The sequence below is a fragment of the Camelus bactrianus genome, chromosome 12 (assembly GCF_048773025.1).
Source record: "Camelus bactrianus isolate YW-2024 breed Bactrian camel chromosome 12, ASM4877302v1, whole genome shotgun sequence".
Taxonomy (NCBI): Eukaryota; Metazoa; Chordata; class Mammalia; order Artiodactyla; family Camelidae; genus Camelus; species Camelus bactrianus.
Genome location: NC_133550.1, coordinates 59,373,808 through 59,400,118, shown reverse-complemented (window position 1 = coordinate 59,400,118; position 26,311 = coordinate 59,373,808). Strand labels below are relative to the sequence as shown.

Sequence of the window (26,311 nt, the reverse complement as noted above, 5' to 3'; positions counted from 1 at the left end):
GAGGCAGAAGACTCCTGTGCTTTGTAGAAAAGCAAACAGGAAACACAGGATTGAAGTACCTTAAAGGCTAGAACGCTTCTCTCCAAAGGAGAGATGTCTTAGGACATGGCACGCTTTCTGTTTCACTGAAAGCCCATGTTCCACGGGCTGACAGCTGAAGGCAGTGCTACATCCAGGAAGCTTTATGAGCTTGCGCCTGATAGAACTCATTAAGGCAGGGCCTCTCTGGCTCCCTGGAGGTCTGGCCCCCAAAATCCAAGGAAACAAGGAAAACTCACCAAAACCTGTTTGGGACAGCCATTCAACTCAGGTAGCTGTGTGGTCAGACACGCCAAGGGGCCAAGCGCACAGATGATGGAGTCCAGAAGCACGGACAGACTGCCAGACACAGCCACCATGCCCTGAAAGGGACAGCGTTAGATGAGAGGAGGTTGTAACTCGGATCACACTCCTGCTGCTCCTCCAGGTTCTGGGTGACTTCCTCACATGGTTCTTTAAGTCTCAGGCAGTTCTGTGAAACTTGCAGTGGTTTTGGAAGGGATCTGCTTTGATAACTCAATACATTCCCAGGTTTCCTTTCTATATTCCTAACCCATCTTACCCTCTGTGTGACCTTGGGTTAGTCATTTAAGAAGAGTTAAAAAAAAAATCTATACTTAAAAATAGTAAAAAATGCCTTATCTACTCTGGAGAGCTGCTGAGATTTGCAGAGACCACGTATGCAAAAGTATTTTTCTTATATTAGCTCAAGTGTGATGGCTGAGAATTCTACAGCCCTGCACATTAACATCCAATATAGACACATACATTCTCCACGTATAGCTGATGACGCCACTTTCTGACAGCTGATGGTACTTTTCTTTTTTTAACATTTGACAAATCATACAATTCACATTGTCTATATCTCTGTGATTCAAAGAGATAAGAAATGAGACTGCTTGCTGCAAACACTGCTCCCCAGCTCTTGTATAATCTGCTTTGACTAGAAATACGATGAGGACCTGTCACCTCGGGAGGCAGCAGAGCTGAGTCCTTCAGAGAATGAGCTCAATACTGCTGGTCCAGAACCTGGCTGCCCCACACACTGAAAGGGGCACGCTGCTTCCTGTGTTGTGCCTGTAAAACAGTACTAACAGCGTCTGCAGCACGGAGGGGATTAAGTGAGATGATAAAGTATCAGGAACAATGACTATTATTACCAACACCACCATCTCCAAAACTGTATTTCTGGCTGCCTGCTAGGTCTTTCATTTTGGTTATTTCTCAGTCTCAACATGCTGTAAAGAGAGATACCCTACCCTTCCTCCTAGCATCCCTTCCTCTGCTAGTCACCACCATTCACGCGACTGCCCAGTCTCAAGGCCTTCCCGCCACTGATTCTTCCTTCCCTCACCCTCCTTGTCCAGTGTCTCCCCCTCCTTCCAAGGCAGGCAGTAGAGCAAAGGGTTAAGAGCATGGACCCTGAGGTCATGCCACCAAACTCAAGGCAGTGTTTCAGCACAGAGAGGCTAAACTCCAGAGAATGTTCCCTAACCTCTCTGTTTTCCCTTCTATAAAATAAGGGAATACAAATTCTGCTTCACAGAGTTGCAATGTGAATTGAAAGAAAGAATCCATGTACAGCACGCTGAATGGCTGAGTGAGCATTCATTGAAAGATAGCAATTAGATATCCCATTACTTTTGCTCTGCAGAGAATTATAGCTAATATTTTATGCCTGACTCTCCCAATGGATTATAAGCAACCTGAGGGCAGGAACCAAGTCCTATTCTTTTTTTTATAACCTCCCAATAATTCCTGGTGTTCCACATAGAGTAAGCTCTCAGTAAATATCTGCTGCATTAAAATAAAGTCTTTGTCATGTCTAGACTAGATTATTGTTATAATTTTCCCCCAATTCTGGTCTCTTTTCACTCCCGATCTAAAATAGATGATATTCTCAGAGAAAACCAAATGAGAGCTCTGATCATTCCTCCCTACTCAAAAATTCTCTGCGGTTTCTGAATAGTCACTTTCCTCTTTAATTTGGACTATACCCTTAATATTTAGCCTTCCCCCATCTTGTGCATTGCATGTTCTAGTTTTTCATCATTTTAGCATGAAATAAAACCTAAAGTGGAACCCCAAAAAACAGCTAAAAGGTCTGGTTAAAGTGGGGATGGAGGCCTCTTCACCCATCTCTGCATGCAAGGCTGAGAAACAGATATATGCTGTTTTCTTGGTTTAAAACCTCTCTCTCCAGTATCTCCATGATATGAAATCCTGCTCACTCTTTCAGGTCCAGCTGGAACACCACTTTCCTTCCACAAAGCCTCTCCTGACTCCCCTAGCTCTCTTGAACCTTGCTCTGACTGCTTCAGGTGCCATGAACAACAGAACGAGGGCGGCCTTAGAAGTGAGGCAAGCTGGGCTCTGTCACAGGTAGTTGCATAAACTTGGAATAATAGTCACTTAATTTCATTAGGCTTCAGGTATTTAATCTTTAAATGAGGAAACTGTATAAATCAGTGTTCCTTAAAGCATAGCACGTTTACTGCTTCTAGGTGGCATAGAGGTGAACGTTAATTATTTGATATACATCAATTTTGATTAGAATATCACACTCGTGATATTGAGGATATCATTGTGAAAGCATGGATATATTTATTTAATTAAAAATGTAATGTAAATAACAGTGTAAGTGGTATGTGGAAATTGCAAAATTGTGAAGATCTATGTGAATGATTAAAGCCTGGGAAAAGTGGAGTAGGGGGAGAATGGGGAGTTACTGCTGACACACAGTAGGGGGTTTCTTTTGGGGGTAAGGAAAATGACGTTGAATTAGACAGTAGTAATGGAGCCACCGATCTGTGACTATACTAAAAGCCACGAAATTCTACATTTTAAAAGGTAAACTTTATGGTGTATGAATTATACCTCAATAAGACTGTTACGTTAAAAAAAGAGTGGACTAGAGATTCTGTAATATTCTTTCCCTTTTCTGGTCAATATATATATATGTAACTTTTCTATAGCAACTGCTCACAGAAGCTGCCTTCTTTTTTTTGCTAATTATGTATCTATTCTTTATTTCCAATTAGTCTGTAAGTTTCCTGATGATAGGAAATTATCGGGAAGCTATTCAGATTTTCTGCTCCCCTCAATTTTTGAAATAATGCCTAAGTACCTAACAAATCTTTGCTGAACTGAATAGAAATGTCAGGGAGAAATCTGGAATATGGAAGGTGAACAAAACAAATCATTCTTAATTTTAACGTTTTTAGGAAACATAAGAATGTCTAAATATGAAAAATAGATAAGGATTCCTGAATATTTTATTCAGGAAATATTTATATCTACTCAAATACTTGAGCTTACAAGAAAGTAGTTGTTTTGACACTTACTGAATTTTTAGAAACTAGTCAAAGAACTTAGACAAAGCTTCGTTTCTTGTGGCCTTTGGAATTTTGTTTTTATTTTTATTTATTTATCTTTTTGGGGGTGCAGGTAATTTGACTGACTGACTGACTGACTGACTGACTTATTTACGTCTTTATTTTTAACGGAGGTACTGGGGATTGAACCCAGGACCTGGTACATCCTAAGCATGTGATCTACCACTGAGCTGTACCCACTCCCTGGTATTTTGTTTGATGAATAATAATTCAGCTTCCATATAGAAGCAAGTGAATAGTTTCATATTCCTACACTGATTTCTCAGCTGAAAAATGGCTTCAGTAGCTTAGACTGATTTCTTTTCTGAAATATCTTATTAGGACCCAGTGGAAAACTGAAATACTACATACTGAGTGAGCCCAGGGGCAACATGATTAGAAACTGAATATAGTAATGGCAATGGAACACGACAGCTTTGTAGGATAAGTGATTTTGAAATTAAAGCTTAAAAGGACAAAGATCTCCTTAGGGTACTAGCACTATGTAATTCAAGTGCAGAGTAATGAGGAGCTTGAGAACCTTAACCTTTCCCTTGCTGCCTATTTTCAAAGCTGTAGAGGAACTCTTCATCCCCTGTACAACCTAATCTGCCTATTCAAAACCCTGTTGGAAATGCACAGAAAAATTCAAAATGAATTTGCAGTAAAAATGATCAAAGCATCCATGGGATGTGGACTCATTTTTTCCATTGCATTTTTAAAAAATAAAAATGAATGACAGGACTATATGTCAATTATATCTCAATAAAACTGGGGGGAAAAAGTTACAGAGTATTCTAACTTCCTTCTGTGCCATTGTTTCAGTAGGACAGTATTAGCATAACCTTGGAGAGCCAGTAGGTAGATGCCGAATCTCCAGACGTCTCTATTACCATCTATCTTCTTTATCACTGTATCCTGAGCACCTGGCATAATCCAGCACACAGTAGTTGCTCAATCAACGTATGTGAGTAAATGGATTCAAATTGTATTGGCAGCTGGAGTCGTGCCGCTCGTCCTCACCTCAGTTTCCTGCAGGCGGTGTCCAATGAGGCTCAGGGACTCTCCCAGCAACTGGAGATGAGCAGCCACATCGATGGGCTCTGTCTCAGGGGCTTTGGCTGGCGAGGCGGGTAACAGCATGGTGGTGGGTGGAGATTTCTTTTGGGGTGACAGTATTCCTGCAGAGGAAGCTGAGAACAGAGACAAATAAAGCTTGCCTACGGCCTCCAACACCACAAAAATGTTCTTCCTAACTTTCCCCTTTTATGATCTCTACCAGGCATTAACAAAACTATGGACTGCGGGCCAAATCTGGTTCGTGACTGCTTGTGCTTGGCCTGTGAGCTAAGATGGATTTTAGATTTTTAAATGGTTGTAGGAAAAACAAAGAGTAATACATGACAGAGAATGCATATGGCCCTCAGACCTAAAATATTTACTCTCTGGCCCTTGACAGAAAGCTTTGCTAACTTCTGATTTACATTTTCTAAATTTGGGGGGCAAATTTTAATATTCAGTAATAATACTGTGAAGGAAAAGCTGGGCTGGTCTAACAAGATAACTCACAGGTCTAGGAATGTGAAGGAGAGGCTGGGCTGGGCTAACAAGATAACTCACAAGTCTAAGTATTGGAATACTGATCTGAGTTCTGCTGGACTAACTTGTAAATCTAAGTTTATCAGTGTTGGTTTGCTGTTTATGTTTTTTGCTAGCCAGCTGGATTTTCAAAGACACATATCTGGCTTTGGAATGTTGGTTTGCTGCCTCCCTGCCTCCACTTTTATGATGATAATGCTGCTAAAGCTGTTCCATGCCTATTGGCCAAATACCCCAAGCTTGTACTTTACCCTATAAAACCTCATGCGCACGTCTTGGAGGTGCTCAGATCTTCGGAGCAGAAGCCCCTCTGAGCCCGCCGGCGTAATACATCTGAGTACTCCAACCCTCAGAGTGGTGCTTGTTTCTTGACTGGTGTGTCGTTTCCGTAACAATACCTACATATCAAGATCTGCTTCTAACACAGGCTGCTCTCCCAGTTTACTAGTAAGGGAGCAGAAGTCACAGTTTTCGAGGGAAAAGCAGGAAAACCAGAGAGGGTGTGGTCACTACCTTTCACTTTCATGGAACCTTCTGAGCTGGAGGCTTTTCTTTTCACAGTTGTAGCTTCTGCTTTGTTCTGTTTGTGTTGCAGATACTGAGCTTTTTGCTTCCAAATCTGCAATCAGATCAGGGCAAAAATACATTACAAAGGGCAAAAAAAAAAAAAAAAAGTAAAAGGGAAAGCAGTCTTGGAAGAGGAGGATGAAGACAAGAAGGAGAGTGGAGGGGAGCAGACAGAGGGTTGGCGTTAACTCTGAAGCTGGAGGGTCATTGAACAGGCTTCAGACAGCGAAGACAGTAATATCTTAGCTGAACATCCCTCCGTGCTGAAGGTCAGATGGCAGCACCCAGTCTGAGATCACTCTAAGGGTCGAAATGTAAAATCAGAGAGGAAACATCTGCCTCAGTCTAATGTCCAACCTGCACGTGGGCAACACCAACAGTACAACGATGACACGAAAACAGGAACTAATCTACCTGGGTGAAACACATAATAGCTGTTTCATCCAGATGAGCTGTATCTTAAAGCAAGGAGGTAATTCTAATTCCTAGAGCATCTTCATGTCATCTAATTGGAAAATGACTGTGAATAATTCAGATATGACTGTTTATTCATTCTTAATAGCTTCTTGATAGTAAGGGATACTGGTTGATGAGGATGATGACCTGGAATCTACCTACCAGGTAAACACTGTCCTGTGTTTCTATTATTGGCTCAATGTAAGGTTGCTAGGAGAAAATTAGATCAGTTTAGAAAAGACAGCCTCCCTGCAGCTAAATCCTCACCTAGAGTGAACTGGCACCAACCAGTTCACTGCCCTCTGCTAAACCATTTCCCACCGATTTTACTTTTTTCCACTATTTTCAGTGTTGTTTGGGACAGTCTATAGAATTATACATTTTGGAAGGCACAAAGCAAAAACATGTCTGTACAAGTATACTTACCAGTTTGTCCTTTTCTGGCAACTGCTTCCACACCTCAGCCAGTTTTTTACTAAGCTCCCCAAAATCTGGCATAAAAGAGTAAAAAATATAACTGGATACAGTAAAAGTTTAACCATAAACAACACAGAAGATTGATTAGAGCAAACATTGGTAAAACGGTTTGAAGATCAGATTTAAATAGCACAAGATTCTGTTAGAAAACCAACCAAACCCCATCACTTTTCTTGATTCTTTTCTAGAAGGAAGGGGCTGTTTTGGTGGTCATGAGACAAGACTCAAATTCTCACACATCTACTCTCTAAGGATTTATTCCTTAAGCATCTTTCTGGTATCTTTTAATTGATCCCACGAAACAGGGCTTATCAACTTAGGTTAAAGAAAACATGTTATGCAGAATTTGATAAAGATGTTAGATTTTGACCAAATTTCTGAGAGCTCAGAAATAAAGAATTCCCCTAGAGCAGCTCAGAAGCGATCTTCCAGATGTGTAATGCTGTCCTTCCACGTGTACGGCAAGGTCACACTTTACAAAGTATATTCGTGGCTTTTACGGGGCTTCATCTGTGCTACACAACAGCTCTGGTGAGGTTGAGAAGCTAGCTCACCCGTTAGGCAACTGAGGTTTGTAGAGCTTAAGTGATGTGTCTACAGTTTGAATTGTAGCTCTCACCTCAGTAACTTCTAACACAGAGACAAACATAAACAATATAACATGCCATCTCACTCTAACTTCAAACCCAAGGGCAGTTTAAGCAAAAGGTCAACTGTAAAATCTTGGAAATAAACAACTGCATGTTTAGCACTGTGCTTTACGGACGGGGTAAACTAAGACAAAATCTAAAGGGACTTGCACAACTGAGGAGAGAAATGAGATTTGTGTTCTTTTCATACTATGGGAAGAATATGCCTGTTGACCGACTGAATTAACTGCACTGCTTCAGAGATACAAATGGAAAGTAAAAAAGCTAAAGATGAGAAATGTTCTTACCTATGCCTGGGTGGTCAGCCACAATGGTTACACGATACTCTTTACAGAACACCTGATAGGCCGACATGTTCTTCTTTTTTGGCTAGTCCACATAAAAATAGAACAGGACAAAACTTCATGAGAACACAAGTTGAGTAACCTTGCATTTATGGAACAAAACAGAAAAGTTACCTACACTTTTCCATCAAGACTGTTCTGAACGACTAACCGGCTCTCCTAAACAGGAAAATTAATTTTTAATCCATGTTTCTTATGGCTCAGAGATGAGTATCAGTTTTAGTCTTAGAAGGTAAAAATCACATGCTAAATTATTTTTAGATTTTTCAGGTTGTTGCACTTACTTGATAATTATTTGTAAAGTCCTCCATTCTTCCCACATACAATCTCATGTTATGAATTTCTTTTAGAGTTAAGTGCTAAGAAAATCTTTACTTCTTCTGGGGTGTGTATTTTTTGCCTTCTTTGAAAGTAAGAACCACATAATTTCCCCTTACTTTGAGGCCAGGAAGCCAAGAGCCAAATTTATGTTCATATCGTTCCTCTGGTTTTGATTTCTAATCTTATAATTTTCCAGATCCTGCTTTTACTGTCGCTTGTAGTTTATCATTATTTTACTATTCACATACTTGTGGTCCTAGGTGAGAAGCAGATAAATAACCGAGAACAATTCTTTGGTAGTCAGTGTAAGATGAACCTCTTTCGCTCAACAAGCTGCTTGGTACTACTTGAATTATGTTTATTCTTCACTGCATTATGACAACTCCAAAAGCAACACATGTTTTTTGAGGAACAAAAACAAAATATGCTTTTAAAGCCAGTTCAGCAAGGGATATATAAAACAATAGATTACATTCTCTATTACTATACATTCCATTTTACAGTTATCTATAGACTGAGGAAAAAAACTCGAGAAGTATTCCCACCTGAAAAGGTGCATTAGATGGCATCTGTCCAAACCTCTCATCCTGAGGATGAGAAAAAGGAAACTCTGAAAAATAGTGACTTGCCTGAGTCCCACAACTACGCCAGCCATAACACCAGAATGGCTGCAGCCCAGGAAGCCTGACTTCTAGGGCTACGTGTTAGGGGCCAAAGAAAACAAATACGTTGCTTCCTTACAGAAAAGGTTCCTATTTAAAAAGATGATCCCTTTTAACCTTTGACGTTTTCAGTACGGCTTTCCTGAAACCCTCATCTGTAAGTATCAAAATATGGTGAGTCCTCTATCTCCTCCCAAGAGAGTACTTTCTGGTCCTGCAGTTATTATAATGACAGGAACGTTTAGGGCTTTAAAAGCTACTGGGAACTTCTGTTCACCTTAAGAGTCGTATTTTATGACCCAAACAAACCAACAAACAACACAGTCCTGTCTCATGACTAGAGTTGCAGCTTGTTTTAAATTAAGCCTGATGACACACTTCGTTCACCTTAGTTCTTAATGTCTTCATAAAAAAAACTACTGTCAAAGGCCAAAGACTAGCCAAAACTTATGACAAAACAAAACAAAAAAACACTTGTGTGATGGCTCTGACTTTAATTCCAAAAGGAATTCTAAAACCATTTTTGAAGAGTGGAAACATTCCTGAAACACCTTCCCAAGTAGCTGCTTTGAATGAGAGACAGCCCTTCTTTGGATATAAAAATCATGGCATGTTTGTTATAAATTTAGCTTCAAAAATTTTAGACTAATCTTTTTAAAGCAGCTTATCCATTGACCTGACTTGGCCATATTATAAAACTTGCAAGGAATTTTAACAATGTTTTCTCAAACATGCTATAATACTGTGAAAGGTTAATGCTCTCTATTCCACAAGGCAATCTATAGCTATAATATAAAATTAGGACTACCTTTACAAAATTAATCATGACTCTCATTCAATAAATTAGATCCAAATCCACATACTGAAGAGAGGGTCCTCTCATATCTCTTATAAGGGACTTTATTCAATTACGTAGAAAATACACGAGTATTTATTGAGTACCTGTCCTGGGTACAGTGGTAGTTAAGAGGATGAGCTTTTGAAGCCCAGATCTTATTCTAAGGCTGTCAAGCAGCATAAAATACTGGAAAACATATGACATTTAAAGTTTAAAGGCCTACCATCTTTTCTCAGCTTCACCTTATACTAATTATATGATCCTGAATAGAACACCTGAGAAGTGGATAGCTGTTCTGACATATGGTATTAAAAGTATTTCAATGACCAAGAAGGAAAAGCAGACTAAAATGAAGGAGACTATAAGGGAAACAGAAAAAAAGTAACCTATCAAAGTCCTCTGCCATTCATTTATTAATACATATTTGCTAAGCATCCACTATGTGTCAGACGTAGGGAAAACAGCCAAGGATCAGACACATAATCTAAGAGATAAGACAGATAAACATGTCATCATAATAAAATCAACAACATTGTAGGGGAAGTACTGGGTGTTACAGAACATGTAATAGAAGTGCTTTAGCTAATTAGGCAGTCAAGCGGTATTTAATCTAAACCCAAAAGCTGCGTAGACTTAGCCAGGTGAAGAACAGTTAAGGGTGTTCTGGGCAGAGGGAACAACACGTGGTAACACTCATCGAAGGGGTAAGAGATGATGTCAGCGAAGTAGGAAGCGCTTAGAGGTGGATGCCTTGTAACCTGTATTAAAGAGCATGGACTCTAATGTAAAAAAAGAAAAAAGAAGACACTAATGAACTCATCCACAAAACAGATACAGACTCACAGACATAATAGACAATCTTACGGTTACCAGGGGAAAAGGGGGTGAGAAGGGATAAATTGGGAGTTCGAGATCTGAAAATATTAACTACTATATATAAAAACAGATAAAAAACAAATTTCTTCTGTATAGCACAGGGAACTATATTCAATATCTTGTAGTAACCTATAATGAAAAAGAATTATGAAAACAAATATCTGTATGACTGACACTGTACACCAGAAATTGACACATTGTAACTGAGTATACATCAATTTAAAAAAAAAAAAGACTATGGGCTCTGCTGGAAAGAAGTGATTCAAGTACTTTAAGCTTCCAGAAGCCACGTGGTCAGGATGCACTTCAGGACCCTGGAGAATGCCCTGGGAAGAGCAGGAGTGGGGGCAGGAAGCCCAATCGGGGGCTGCTGCAGGAGTGCCTGGGAGGGATGGTGAAGGCCCACAGCCAAGACAGTGGGGATGCAGAAAAGCAAATATATGGAAAGGGCGGGAGAAGGGAAAGGATTTATTGGAGATAATGTGGCAAAACAGAAAGAGCCTGGGCCTTGGAGGCCAACAGAGCTAAGTGAAAATCCACCGCACTACTTACTAGCTACCCCAGCTGCTTTATTTCCCTGAGCTTTAGTTTCCCTACAAGTAAAAGTTGGATAAAAAGGTGGGAACTAGCCAGTATTTGGTACTGCAGTAGGTACTGAGTAACGTTATCTCTGTGGTAGGCGGAATTCCAAGATGGTGCCCAAGATTTCCGTCCCTGGTGTTCACAGACCCGCCCCTGGACATGAGCAGGACTGGTGAATCTGAGGGGCTGTTGCTCCCGTGATCGTGTTATGTTATGTTATATGGCAAAAGGGACTCTGCAGATGTAATAAAGGTCCTCGATTGAGTTGAATCTGAGCGAATCAAAAGGGAGATTATCTGGAGTGGGCCTGACCTTATCCAGTGAGCCCTTAAAAGAGGTAAGACCCAGCAGCAGACACTCTCCTGCTGGCCTTGGACCCGAAGATGAGTTGCTATGAGTCCTACAGCTCCAAGGAACTGAATGTTGCCAACAACCTGGACAAGGGCCTGCAGCTCAGATGAGAAACCAGTTCTAGCCAACACCTGGATTCAGTCTCATGAGATGGAGCAGAGAAACTGGCTGAGCCCTATCTGGGCTTGATCTATAGAACTGCGAGATAATAAATGCAGGTCTTCTTAAACTGCTGAATTTGTGGTAATTTGTTACACCACAGTAGAAAACTGCTATGAATTCTTTTCTATTCCCTCTCTATTTTTCAAAATAGAAGCTGTGGCTTCCAAGAAGCCAATACAAGATTTTTTTAAAAAAATAGCAATTCTGGTGAAGGCTAATGGGGTGAAATTATTTGACCTAAATCAGACAAAAACAAACAACCCCTCCCCCCCAAAACAACAAACCACAGCAGCAAGGCCTTTGCTTTAAACATGCCATTTACATAGTAAAGGTCCTATTTTCGGTATTCTCCTGGTGGAGCCAGTCCTGTTCAGAGATGCAACAGAAGTGAGTTCTAGGGGCTGCATTTCCTTTATTAATTTAGTAGCAGCTTCATATCCCCAAATGCTCTAAGTGCTGTAATCCTTCCAAATCCCCCTTTATTGGGCCCAAGATAAAACAAAGTGGCACTACAAATACATGAGCTCATGTCAGTTTTATATTTGGCCATGAGAGAGAGAGGGAGGTAAGGACTGACGAGTCTGGGTGATTCTGCTCTAAGAACCTATTCCTTGGATTGAGTGAGACAGAGTATAAATCTGCCTTCCCCAGACAGTTCCTGGATGCCTCCCTCAGTGTGTGCAACTCACTACCCCAGTGTGATTCTCATGTTGGTAGCTGACACAACTTAAAAAATAAAATAAAACTATGGCTCCTTAACATATGCCAATGACTTAATCTGGTGCCGAAGAGAGAAAAACCCGGCTGCACTGGGCTGACTTTCTGCTGGACTGAGAATCTGTTGGCCTTCATCATGCAGCCGCCTTAAGAGATTTTCAAGGGAAACTCGAACAGTTTTCATTGTCTGTGCTGACCTTAGAACCTACCCATCATGCTCTAAGATGCAACTCCAGCCTACGGACCCAAAGTTTGGAATTCAAGCCTAACGGTTTAATTTTTTCCAGAGCATAGGCATTTTTCTAAATTAATAGTTAGAAATAACACAAATAATGGCTGATCTCTAGACATACAAAACTTTTCCACATGATTCTAAATGCAAGACCAGTAATTCTACCCTAGACTTTCTAAGGCAAGAATGAGAAAACATACATTATGTCAAGTGAATCACAGGGGTTACATTTAGATCTAATCTGGGCTCTCCTTTAACAAAATGTTAATATTTCAAAAACTTGGATACTTTATTATTAGCAGCAAATGACTGGCAACAAATCCACTTAAGTGTAACTCACAAGGTTGTAATTTTATAGCCAGAACCTCCTTTTAAATGTTTGATGACATATGTCACAATATCAAGATCTATATTAAGAGCAATTTCTTACTGCTTTTTATAAAGCAGTCACACTTAATTCCTTTAGATCACAGAACTCTGAGAAAGTCTGATGAAAATGCCTCTTCAAGTGCATCTATGACCCCAGTTTAATAACATACTTTAAAGGATAAAACATCTCAGGGTTAAGGCAAAATATAATTTATGAAACTTAAAAATAGAACTTGGCTTTCTTCTGCTGATGACAGGAACCCAGTCTCTTCACTGACATGAATACCATGTAGGAGACGCTCTCACCTAGGTTTTACCTGTAGAAACTCATTTAAGCCTCCTAACAAACCTACGAGGTACATTCCATCATTATTGACATTTTACAGATGAGAAACTGAGATCCAGTCATTTGCTGAGGGAGTGGCAGGGCCACCATCTGATGCTCTTCTGAACTAACTTGACTGAAATCCCCAAATCTGATCTGGCTAAAGGACAGGGTGCCAGAGAAGCAAAGTTTCCACACCAAAGCTTTTATTTTAACTATTCTGAATGGAAAACTATTTCTGCTCTCTCTCATAATATACCACTGCATAGAATTTAAACATTCCTTCTGTATGGTGGAAAGAGCATGGATCCTGCAACCAGAAAAACCTGGGCTTAAATTTCTCTTCTGCCACTAATCAGGTGTGTGTTCCGGGGCAGGTAATTTCACTTCTTGGAGCTTATTTCTGTGAAATGGCGATAGTAAGACCTACACATGATGGGGTGCTTGTGAAAATTCACCGATATACCATAGATAAAAAACTTAGTGTGGTGCTTAGAACCTATGAACAACTCCATACATTTCGCTGTTATTCTTGTAATTTACTGACCATTACTCTACTGCCCTCTCCTAGAGGGCAGCAACTCTTCCTGTCTTCCACCCATTACTTTGAACCTTCTGCTAACGTCCTGGGGAATTCTGAACATCCTATGCCCCTTGTATCTCAGTGCCTGCCCTCACATGCACTTTTCACTCCCTGACTGAAATGCCTGCTCCTCCTTTCCACCCGATAACTCCTATTTGGCCTTAAGATTCAATTCAGGTGGTATCTCCCCTGAAACCTTCTCTGACACTCAGAGGCCTTCCTCAGCATTCTGCACACGTCTCTGCTGACGTTCAACATGCTGGACACTTCCCAACCTCGCTTACTACACCCTGAGCTCTTTGAGAGCTGACACTGGGTCTTATTCATCTTTGTATCCATAGCACCTGGCGAGTGCCTGGCACAAAGTGCAGAATAAATATGTACTGAATGCACAGCAGAGCCCCAGAGCTGTATGTGTAAAGGGCAGTGCACACGTTCACTTGGATTACCTTGGCTGATTTTCACAACACTCTTCTATGTGAAGCAGGCTGGGTGCTAGTTCACTATGCTATGAAGAAAAGATCAGGGTCAGAGTGGTCCAGGGGCTCGTCTCCAGCCAACGTTCCTTCCCCCAGTGCCCATGAAGTGCTCCACGAGCTAGAGGAAATTCACTCTATAGCATCTGCTTTTGCTCCTCAGACACCCTGTTTTCTCTTTGGTTTTTAACTGTTTTCCAAACAGGTGGTAACTGCAGAGTTTGCTTCCTAAAAGGTGGATGTTAATATTAAAAGGCAAAAGAAAACAGAAATGAAACCATAAAAGCATAGTCTCCTTGCTTGGTCTAATATGTGAAATGAGTGGTTGAAAAAAAAAGTTTTAAAAAGATATTTTCAAGTATATTTTATGCTTCCAAAGAGCTCGGGATGAAAGCAAGTCATTGCAACAGCAGCTATCTGCTGAGCCAGGCCGTGGGCTAAGCATGTCACACGTACACCTAGGTCAGTTTAAGTAACCCCATTTCACAAGTGAGCAGGGAAGTGAGGAAGCAACCTCAAGGGAACAAAGCTAGTAAGTAGCAAAGAGACCAAGAACCCAAGTCTGCTGTACCCGGGTCCAAGCTTTCAGCCACTTCGTTACAACATCTTTATGTCTCAATAGGCCAAATCGCTGACTCCAGGACACCCTATCAGTTTCCCTTAACCTAGAACCTCCTATTAGCTTCACTAAGGGTGCGTTACGGGGCTGGGTAACCCTCTTTTACAGGTTTGGAGAGGCATGCGTGATAGTGGAAAGAGTCCAGGCTCGGGGTTAAAGGCCTCTATTAAAATTCACGTCCTTTCTTTCCAGCTGCTTCCTCCATCAAAGGGGGCTACCAATTCCTGTCAGTCATGACCGCTCTGTGTGCACAAGTGCCCAGGAAAGCCTGGCACACAACAGGCTCTCAAAAGATGGCACTGACTAACCGGAACCACTGACTGCTATTGTTACTCAACCTCAGTTTTACCAGAGAGAATCTACATAATACCAGGACAAGTCTAGTTTTATCTCAGAATTTAGTTTATTAGTAGATTAACAGTAATGTCTGAGTGTGCCAGGCACCAGGCCACCAGGCCAGCCTTCGTTTGCTTGGAGGAAATGAGAACATTCTGGAAACACACAGGTAAATGAAGGTGTGCCTCTGAAGTGGCAACATCACAGCTCTTATTTGAGCAGCAGTGAATCGGCTTTTACTGATTTACTAAAACCCAAAGCAAGGTGTCTTTTGAAATGTTACCACAGCCTGCTCCTCCAGTATAAACCAAAACCCCAACTTCAAAGGGATGATCTTAAAGGGGGAATGAAGCTTCAAGACATTACCATCTGACTTCTCTACTCCTCCTAGAAAGCAGGATTCAACCACAAAGAAACAAACAGGCAAACAAATTTTAAACATCCAAAAAACCACTCCCAAAACACAACTCAACACTGAAAGTGCCACTGTTCACCAGGGAGACAGTGCAACTTCCCTTCTTTGTATCAGTCAAAACTCTCCAGTGAAAGATCCCCCCACTGCCTTCGCTTCTCACTCTAGTGTGAACTCTGTCAGACACCTGGCTTCCATTCTCCCCACTACACTTGAACTCCTGTCTTCTCAGGCATGAGACCAATCTATTCTTGAAACGGTCTGTCCCTTGCTTCCGTGACACTAAGCCCTCTCTGGTTTCCCCTCCAGCACAGGGCCCCTCCTCCCACCCAGGGCCCTTGTGTGTCTGCTACAAGAGGCCGCTCTGGGCTCCATCACTTCTCATCCCGGTCCTCTTGGGTCTTATGGTCGAACATAAAGGAGTAAGGATCCACTGAGGATGTTGAACAGATGCCTGTTGTCATCCAAGTGGTACTTAGGTTTATTCTGGCATCAGTGTAAGACTCACCGTGTGGGGGAAGAAATGGAAAGGGAGCCATGTATTACATTAAGTACAGAGAGGGATGAGGCAGTGGTGAGAGAGGGCATAAAGATGTGGAAGTTATTAAGGAGGACGAATATCAGGTTCAACACCTGAGTGGAAGTACTGGGGGCTGGGCAGGGAAGAGGGAAATGTAAAAGTGAACCTTAAGTTTGGAAAACAAAATTAGAACAGCAGTTGGCTGTAAGGGTGAGGACTGACTGGGAAGGGGTATGAGAAATACCTCTGGGTATCTGGAATGAGGATAATATCTGTATCTTCATGGAGATTTCGTCACACAGGTGTGTGAACTTACCAAAACTCATCAAATGGTACACTCAACATTTGTGCATTTTACCATGTGTGAATTTTACCTAAAAAAAGCTCTGAAAACAAATGTTGAGTTTAAGTTAATAATATGCAAGCTGAAGTAGAGAGATGAAGTTTATGATGCCTACAACTTACTTTAAGATACATTAACAAAGGTAAGATGGATTGATGGAAAGATGAATGATAAAGCAAACAGCAAAATATGAACTGTAGAATCTCAATGGGTGGCATATGGTGTTCACTGTACAATTCTTTCAATGCTTTTTGTTTGAAAAATTTCATAATGAAGTACTGAGAAAAATGATAAGCATGTGGTTTTGAGTTTGGGTTGGCTGGCAGGACATGGGGATTACAGAAGGAGATGGAGGAGGAGATGCAGGTTTGGAGTCTGGATGATGAGCTGAGTTAGTGACACAAGGGTCTGAAGTACCCAAGGCATCCAGGCAGAAATACTGATCAGACGGCTGGAAACAAAGGACGAGGGTTCAGCTGTTTTGCTACGCTGCTTCCTGACCATCTCTCTGCCTCCACGTGCCCCCTTCTGCTGAAATCCTTTTTCTTCTCTGAGCTATCCCTGACCATCCTGCCCCCTCACACTGAGCGCTGTAAGATTAGTTTACGGCATTCTCATATATCACTAGAATGGAGGTTCTCAGAATACACCCATTCTTACACAGGATACGTACTATTTCATGAAACAGTTTTCAAATAAACAAATGAATAAAACCTGACCCAGTATGTGACCAGCCAGTTATGTTATGCTTATGTTGATTCTTAGCTTGGGAGGCTTTTTTTTTACTTTCTTAAAAGGCTGTCTTACTAGTGGGGAAAATAACTTGCACGTCAAATTTTAGACTGAAATGAAATTGCTAATCCCATATTCTTAATATATTTGATTTTCTCTTTCTTAGTTGCTTTTTTTTCAGACTTTATGTAACATTTTCACTTTGCAGAACTACAAAGGAAGAAAATGGTTGTCCTTAGGTGGCAAAACTATGATTTTTTTCTTTCTTACTATTCTGAATTTCTAAATTTCTAAAAAAATTGTATATTACTTTGATAATCGGGGGGCGGGGAGGCGGGTAGTTTATTTTTTAAAGGAAACCTGTAATGACATAGTCATGAGCCCGGAAAGTACAACTGCTAGAAAATTTCTTGAGTTGTGAGAAAGAAATCAAATCTTGGGGGCTAAGTTCTCATTCCTATCTCCTCTACAAGCAGTGAGCTCCCTGAGGTCAAGGGCTACATCCTGCTCATCCTTCCACCTCTTAACGCCAATGGTAGCACTGGGCCTGCCAAACAGGAAGCGCTCAAATAGTGGGAGAACACATCTTTGACACTAAAAATACCAGAAAGTAGCCAACATCGGTTAGTGAAAAGCCGTTAGTTTATTCTGTTAACTCGCTCATTATTCTCCTAATTTTGAAAATCTGTTTCTCAAGATGAACTCACAGGATACCTTTGCACACTGGCCCAGGCAGACTGTGCTGCTGAGTGAAAGAAACTGGGTTTGGCTCCTTCTGTGAATTCTAAGGGCAGGTCAGAATAAGCGTTGGTATTTCTAAACCTCTGCTTGGCACAGTGGGAGAACGACTCTATCAAGAAAACCCATGAATAATTAAGATGGCACCTATTTTTGTACCACTGGTCCATTTCATACTTGACATCATTCCAGCAGATTTACCTTGCTGCATCCCTGACGGTTCACCTCAGCTGCTTAATTCCAAGTCCACTTACTACTGTCGGGGAAAAGCCTGCTTCACCTCCTACGCATCATACTTTAAAAAAATGCCTTACCTTGTCTCCTCTCTCGCGCTCTCTGTCCTTCTCCTCTCTCTTCTTCTTTTTCTCACTGTGCCCATCTGCATGGAGGCCCGGAAGTGGTGGGGGAGGAGCTGCTGCTCCGGGGTACGGGGTGCTGGGAGGAGGGCCAGGTGGTGCTGGGACCTCTCCCACGGCTGCGGCGGGAAGCCCTGAACTTCTCTTGGACTTGGAGTGTCGCTTCTCTTTATGCTTCTCCTTGTCCTTCTTCTTTTTGCTCTTCTTTGACTTCTTTTTCTTCTTGATTTCCCGGTAAGAATCATCTATCACTAACTCCCCCGCCTCTAGCTCCCCACCCGAGGAGGAGTCTGACTCCACGAGAATAGGTTCTAGCCCTGAAAGGTCAAGGTTAGCATTGTGGGATTCTGGGAACTGGGAGGCATCAGCCCCACAGCCTTCAGGGCCGGGAGATGAACGCGGGTCTGAGGAGGATTTGTGCTTCTTCCGGGCTGTTTTCAGGAAGCTCTGTAACTCGTGTCCTAGGAGTAAAGCACCTTGCTCATCGCGAGCTGACTTCTTAGAGGATTTTTTCACAGTCGCTTGTTGAGAGGGGTACTGAAAAGACTCCTCATCAACCGAGCTGCTTCCCTTCTCTTTTGGTGAAAGAATGAGTTTCATCTTTAAGCCATCGGGCTCACGAAGGGTCAGAGTCTCTGTGTTCACATAGAGCGGTTTCATTTTTTTGGATTTATGGGAACCACCATCCTCCAGGGATGGTTCCCCACCGCTTCCACTTACTTTCTTCCTGTGGTGTTCCTTTTTACTCTCTGAATGGCTTGAAGAACTAGAGGATTTTTCTCCTGTCTTTTTGGAGGGCTTGGTGCCTGCTGCCAGTGGTGAAGTGATAGCTTTCAACAGGTCCATGGCTGTATCAGCAGACTGCGGGCTGGACTTTTTCTTTTTCTTCTGTGACGATTCCAAAGACGAAATATCTAGAAATAATCAAGAGGAGTGATGTCCACATGACAGAGCAACTTCCAACCAGTTTCCTCTCTCACCAAAAGCACCCAAGTAAGATGAGGAGGAGGCTAACAGGAATGGTTTGAGGGGAGGCCCTTCGACTGATTCCTAACATTCAGAGACGATGCCCACGTGCTTCTTGGCTTGGTAGATTCTGCCTCTGACCCTGGAGACAGTTCTTGCCACTAATGTTGTTTCTCTTCACTGAGTCTTCGCAAGCAACCAAAGAGAGCATACCCCGAAGAATGGACCATAGCTGTGGGATTACGAGTAGTTACAATTTAGATTACACTGCAGACAGAGTATCATTTATTCCTGTGTTCAGGACAAATCCATTCTAGGAAAGAGTTAGTCTCATCAGCTATGTGTATAACAGAGCTAAGAAAAACTGGTCTTGTCAGTGGAGATGTGCTGGACTGAGAACCCACAGGTGCAGGCCAGAGGGCCCAGGACTACATATGGCAAAAGGGACGCTCGGTAACAATGGGCACAAGATAAGTGGGTGATTGGGGGGAGAAGGAACCTGGTACCTGGTGTATCACAAATGAAGACTGTTCTTCTATGCTGAATCCTCCAAAATACCAGCCCTCCACCTCTCTCCTCCTTCACACTGGTTTATCGGCACTCAGAACAAGAACCACTGTCCTGTTAAATAGGCCACTGAGTCAGCAACATCTGGATCCCTCTCCCCTACCCCGACTCCAAGAACCAGAGATGTGTCTCTCCCACCTGCTGCCCTCTCCCAGCCTTACCTCCATAGTAGTAATCATCAGACGAGTGCTTCCTCTTCTTCTTGTGCGTGTCCGTCCCCAAGAAGTAAAGTTCACTATCCTGGAAATTAAAGAGGAAGAAGAGTTGACCAAGAATAAGATGACGAGGCAAAGGCAGTTTGGAACCAATCCTGTTGCTTTCTTTACAAAAAATTACTTATTTTTATGGAAGTATAGTTGATTTACAATGCTGTGCTAGTTTCAGGTGTACAGCAAAGTGATTCAGTTGGAACCAATCTTGTTTTTTGATGACTTCTGACTTTGGAAAATAAAGTAAAACACAGGAAATGGTAAAAATAGATGTGAATAATGTTTATGTCTTTTTGTAAACATTTTTAAAAGAAACTCCTTTCTTCAAATATTAGGAAATACGATACAAAATAGTTTAAAACTTTCCTAATTCAAATGTTTAGCATTTACCTTTAATTTCTTCTTGGAAGAATTCCTGACCTGAGCAGCGATTTCTTCCTCTTCCCTTAAAAAATCTTTGTAAGAGCGTTTCTTTTCTCGTTGGCTTCGGCCAGCAGCTAGCCCTATGTCCTCAAAGCTGTGATCACCATCAAAGCAATCTGAGCAGCACAGATTCATTTGGAAAGGAAATGATAGAGTCAAGTAAGTAACAAACAAATCGCCACATGTGTAACGCAACAGTCCCTCCATTTTCAAATTAACGTTACTCGATAAGTCCACTGGGATACAGGGCTAGATCCAAGGGGACAAGAGTATGTCTTGGTGGCTTGGCTGCAAATATAAGAATCAAACCTGAAGAAACAACGCTTCCACGCTATGCAAAGGCCCAGGGTGCATCCTCAGACATGGTTTCTTAGTTGTGATTTGGCAGGTGGACACAGACTTGCAGAGGTAAGGCTGAAAAGAATAAGGATTCATGTGCTGTGCTGCTCTGTGGGAGTCCACTGTGTGGTTCCTGTCCCCAGAGCCCTGCACACTGGAGCTGGCAAGGACCACGAGTGCTGCAGGGGCTCACCCCAATACACTACAGAGACTTATGTTTCAGACTCTTGTGTTGGAACCCTGTCCTGGTTTTCGTCTCCATGGGCCCAGTTTGGGGATGACGTGGAGTTTTAATAGCGCTCTGGCTCATCACTTGGGAGTCCAGGCTGTGATGGCCAGTCCTGGTCTCTATGTCCACGGGCTGCAAGGGCTGAAGAGGACACCCCCTTTGGAATGCTTCTCAGGTTAAGGGGTCATACCTTCTTTCTTCATGGAGTCATCATAAGCCATGGCGGTCCTGCAGGGCCTTTGAGAATGTGTCACTGTGTCCAGGCGCCTTCCCGTCTACAGGACCAGGTCTGAGAAACAAAGAAGGAAAACCCTCCTGTAATGCGAAATCACTGTGGAGAAGCAACCTTCCAGATGGAAATGCGCAGTGATCCAAGGGCAGACGGGAAGGGCGGCAAGAGATAAAGGAGCGTCTTGTCACCTCTGACTCTGTAAATATTCTGGGGCTGAAAGTGTAGGAAGTGCACTAGGCTTAATTTGATTTGATTCATGAATTAAAGCTGTTGTTGGAGGGGAGTATATAAAATACTTTCCACAGAAAAAAAATACTTCAAAATTAATGAGAATTTCTGAAATGCCAACAGGACTGACAACACTGAGACAGGTAAGAACTGACATTAAGTCAGAGGGATAGGTTCAATCATGGTTACAAAATGCACAGATAAAGCAGGATACAGAGGAAGACAGATTATACCCCACATTTGAGACCACAAAAACCTACCATCCGAATTGGTGATGGGCTAAAATCTATTGTATTACAATTTAAACAGAAATGACGAGTACATTACAGGGATATTAAAGATCTTTAGAGCATAATTCTTTTGGTTTGCATTTGGTTGGGCTATCTGAATTTGCTCAAAATCATGGAACTGTAAAAGTAGGCATACTTTTTATATTGCTTGGCCATAGGACAGCTTTTAACATTATTAAGCCTTTCTTAAAGGTTATAGGAGAAAATAAGGAGGAATTTTCCTTTGTCCACTGGTGATGGCATTTTTATCATTAAGATTTCACTAATTTGAAGAATTACTATCATTTAAAAGTTCTAAATGTTGCCTTAAATTGTTAAAATTACTTTTTCGGCATTCAAGTTTACATGTCCATTTTGACTTTGAGGATGACAAGCCATAAACTGCGCTCCAAGGTAAAGTTCTTCAAATACTTTTAGGACAGGAAATGTCACAATTCCTACAGGAAAAGTCTTTGCAGGAAATTTAAATATTCTATACTAAATATATTGAAAATGTCCTCATTCAGTTAGTGACATGCTTAAAAGCTGATGTGACTGCTCATTTACTGAAATTTTATTTTACCTTCATCACTATAATGGGGTTTAGAAATGCTGAAAGACACTTCAATGAGACATTGCCAACACCTCGAGGAAGGGATGGGTAATACTGAAGTACGTAACTTTTGTGAAAGAAAAGATGAATTAACAAAGGAAACTGTCGTAAGAGTCACATTTAAAATAACTCAAAGAAAAAAGGTCTAATTGCACAAGTCAGATAAAACACAATGCACACATATGCCTGAGTTGAAAACAGAAATATTACCAAGAATGATTTACAGGGAAGATTAAGAAACATAAAAAAGCATTTCTCCACTTCCCTAAGAAGTGGAATGAAGAATGGTCTTGGTCAAGGTAAGAGAAGCTTGAGTGAAGTGAAGACATGAAATGAACTGGGTTATTTTACAGATAGTTGGAGAATGGCTTACTCAAAGGGCTTTTCACAGGAAATCAAGGGGCTATAAGGTCAGGTCTCATGCAGAAATGTGAGGAGGCGAGATACATGTGACACAGCCAGTTTCCATGTTCCAGCAGTAGGCATTAAACTGTCTCAAACAGAAATTACTGTCATCCCCTTTCCACCCAAGGGGTGTAACTCCAAGGCGGGTTAAGGGAGGGGGAACACTATAGGGGATTATACCCACTCATCTGAAAATAGTATATCCTGTCACTGGTACTAAAGTAGTGAGTTTATTAGAAGAGTACAGGGACCCCATTAATTTTCACAGGCTGATAACGCCAAGAAATACCACAACTTGAGACCTCAAGTTAAACGTTTTCCATGCCAACGTGACTTTTGGCAAAGAACGTTTGAGAAATAATGGGGAAAAATATCTTAAATATTCAACATCATCAATGGGACCATCAATTTGTTGTCAGTAAGAAAATGCTCTTCTGTATGGAGACTGAGACTTATAACCAGGCCTTCCCTTTGGTAACATCAAAACTAACATAAAACAGAGCTGAACAGCTAACAGTCAGAATAGGAATAAGTACCTCTGAAGACAGTATGAGAAGGCAAACAATGATGTCACTGACTGGACTATGAAAAAGTGCTCATGGTCTCATAACCGACTGCTGTGAAAAACAACCAGTGGATGAAAAACATTGTAAAAGGGAACGGAAAACAAGGAGCTGATCCTCAGAGGCACAGAGCAGCACAGAAAACGTGTGCTGGTGTCAGCAACATGTATTAGAATTATAAATTAGAATTAGAATTCATAAAGACACTGAAGAGAGTTTTACAAATCAGAAGATTAAATAACCTTGGTAAAAAAAGAACAGGGCCTGAAGGCACGTCCAATTCACTAAAGAATTGGGACAGACAAGAGCTTAAAAAACTAAAATTAAACACAATCTCATTCACAGCTTGGGCAGACTGATGGACCCTGAACTTCTAGGTTCCTTAAAATCAGGATATTATTTCAGCCCAGGGCTCAGTTTTGGTTGCTGACTCATAGAAGAAAGATGAAACCAGATAAAGAAGTCTCAAGCAACAGTATGGAAGAAAGGCAGAGTTAAGGCAACATTTACATAAGATCAGATGACTCCCCTGATAGTCTTTCCAGGTCTTGAATATTATCCACGATAAATTCAGAGTTCAGGGTTAAGCAGCAGATTGCAAGGATTAATGAAAATGAAAAATATTAGGTTTGATATTCACATTAGAAGACAGAGGCCATAATTACATTAAATGTTGGCAAAAGTAGAACAGGTGTTAAAACTCATTCTCCTGAATTCCGTCATTTCGGAGTTGATAGAATTCAGTGCTGTCAACTTCAAGAGGCAGGGATAATTTTAAAATTATGTTCCTCTCAGTGGGCTAAGAAAAGACCACAGAAGTAATAGTTCATTATTTAATGTTGTTTATGGAAGTAAGAAACATGCCATCATAAAAAAAAGTGTACTTTTGAAAGGTGCAAATTATTAAGTGGCTCTTTTCGGATTTTTCTTCAGGAGATAAAAAAGGGGAGACAGAGCTGCTCTTCCACTTGTAGATAAGTATATGGGTCAGGTTCAGGCATTGCTTTCTGGATTATCAAAATAATCAGGGAGAAATCAAAAATCGTCAGATGCAGTACTTTGGTTATTTTGAAAATCCAAATTATAAATAGCGAAAAAAAAAAAGTTTTGGAAGGTGAATTTTTGACGTAATCTGAGCCCCAGCAATCACTCACAAACTTCTTCATCCCAGAATGTAAATGTGTATTGAAAAAGAAGAAACAAAGTAAGCCTGGAAACCGGGCAGTAAGTGAAATCCTGAGATCCAGGTCGAGTCCAATAGGAGAGCCTTGTTCAAGGTTCCGTGTTCTCTTCTTCCAGTCCTCCTCTCACGAACTCAAAGTGCCAGTCAGTGCAGGAAAAGGAAGATGCACGTCCAGCTGCTGCCAGTTTCTGAATTGTTGCTGTTACTTCTAGGATACTAGTAGGTGAGGTCTCATTTTCGTCGAGATTTCCTCCAATCTCAGCACACAGCGACTCCGAATTCTTGCCACTCCCTTCTCCAAGAACCTACCTATGCAGCACTCACAGCCCCTGCCAGCTCTGGAAACTGCAGAGATCCCGACAGCCTGGGATGGGGATTGAATCCTCTCATTGTAGTGCAATTAAGCGGAACCACGACCACCGCACAGATTGGCTGACAACACACATTTCCAAAAAAACCCAGCAGCAGAAATTTTGACAAGCCTTGTCCAATCAACAGGCTCTACTTTGGATTCAGTTTTTTAATTTATTCTGCTATGGGGAAATATAATCAGCCACCAGCTTAGCTATCAGGAAGCAGGGAGATAGATGTTTCTTCTTTGGCGTGATACAATATAAAGTGAAGTCTACCAGTAACAGCTATGGGGGGAAATGGGCCTGGACCGAGATCCCGCTAGGTAGGCACGTTCAAACTGGGTCGCGCGCAAAGAGTACACACCACACCGGGTTACTGCTACAAAGAGCCCCCAGGACCACCATTTTTGTGGCTCCCCACGGCAAACCTAAGGGATTCTCCCGGCAGTTCTGCAGCAACAGCTAGTTCGACAACGCTGTGCGAAGAGGAAAAGAAGAAAGCTCCTCGCGTCCTCTCCTGCCGGCCGCCGCCCCAGCCCTCCTGTCGCCCCGGCCCCCTCGCCCCTTGACAGCCCGGGGACCCCGCGTCCCGGCTCCCGAGCCGCACGGCGGCCCCGACCCGGGTTCCCGCGTCCCGGCGGCTCCGGCGCCCCCGAGGGCGGAGACGGCCCGGGCAGGGGGAGGGGCGGCCTCGGCCCGCAGGCCCCCGGGGCGGCCGCACGCCCCCTCCCGGCCCCGCAGCTTTCCCGCCTTCTCCATTTGAACAGCTCCCGCCCGCCTTCCTCCTTCGGCCCGCTCCAGCCCCTTCCCGGGGGCGGACTGCGGCCGCTACTCCAGTCCCCGGCTCGGCCCCTGGGCTAGGCCGCGACGGGCCCGGGGCGCCCTCGGAGCGGTGTCGCGGGCCCGAGGAGGCGGGTGGCGGCGGGGCGGGGCCGCTGCCGCCTGGGGGTGGGGGCCCAGCTCAGCCTCGTGGGGGCTCGGCTCGCCGCTACCTTCACTCCTCTCGCCCGGATCCCGCCTCAGCGCCGCCGACCGCCGCCATCTTGGAGAAGGAGAGAAAAGCGCGAGCGGCCAGGGAGCCTCAGTCGAGCCCAGAGCGCAGACTCCGCTCGGGAAGGGGAATCCCGCTGTTGCCAGAGCGCCGAGCTCATCGAATGAAACGCTGAAGTTGCTGAGCTCCGGAACGAGTATGTATTGAGAATTTTGCTCTGTGCCGGTCTTGGGTCAGAAACTCTGAGGAACATGATATCATTTGGTCCTCACTACATCCCTGTGAGGTAGGTTTTGTCACTTTTTACAGATGAGAAACAGGCTCAGAGGGAGGGATTAAGTAACTTGTCCAAAGATACACAGGTAGTTGGAGCGGGAAGCGGAATACTATTCCCAGGTCTCCTGATTCTTAATGAAGTGCTCTTTCCAGAGGACTCTGCTATGTCCTTCAAGATATTTTTTTAAAAGACTAATTCTTGTCTTTGCAAAACCTAATCATGCAGATTAATAGCAGTGGTGCCTGTTTGGAGTTTAGCATCTACATTTGGGTGTTTGGCATATTTGGGGTGAGGTTGCAGAATATATCTTTATAACAATGCACTGTAAAATAATTTGTATGGCAAATCATCTTCATCCCCCCCCCCCAAATTATTGCATTTAGTAGTTAGAAACAGCCTTCAGAGAAA

The 26,311-nt window shown here is 42.5% G+C and overlaps 1 protein-coding gene across 4 annotated transcripts in view; it reads right to left on the bottom strand.

Moving 5' to 3' along the window:
* HMGXB4 (HMG-box containing 4) overlaps nucleotides 1-25,717 on the bottom strand; it is a 28,019-nt gene extending 2,302 nt beyond the window's left edge. The window contains exons 1-12 of one of the 4 annotated variants that reach the window (XM_045509834.2): nucleotides 25,628-25,668; nucleotides 20,980-21,078; nucleotides 20,531-20,635; nucleotides 20,189-20,337; nucleotides 19,751-19,829; nucleotides 19,529-19,643; nucleotides 18,015-18,970; nucleotides 7,450-7,531; nucleotides 6,462-6,526; nucleotides 5,526-5,631; nucleotides 4,437-4,606; nucleotides 279-401 (exon numbers count right to left, since the gene is read on the bottom strand). In XM_045509834.2, coding sequence (XP_045365790.1) covers nucleotides 279-401; nucleotides 4,437-4,606; nucleotides 5,526-5,631; nucleotides 6,462-6,526; nucleotides 7,450-7,531; nucleotides 18,015-18,902 — 1,434 coding nt within the window. In that variant the 5' untranslated portion in view covers nucleotides 18,903-18,970; nucleotides 19,529-19,643; nucleotides 19,751-19,829; ... (2 more) ...; nucleotides 20,980-21,078; nucleotides 25,628-25,668. Of the gene's footprint in view, nucleotides 1-278; nucleotides 402-4,436; nucleotides 4,607-5,525; nucleotides 5,632-6,461; nucleotides 6,527-7,449; nucleotides 7,532-18,014; nucleotides 18,971-19,528; nucleotides 19,644-19,750; nucleotides 19,830-20,188; nucleotides 20,338-20,530; nucleotides 20,636-20,979; nucleotides 21,079-25,627 lie in introns of all 4 variants that reach the window. The other 3 variants (XM_010946095.3, XM_010946105.3, XM_010946114.3) reach the window with 3 other exon arrangements.
* Nucleotides 25,718-26,311: the final 594 nt, after the last annotated feature.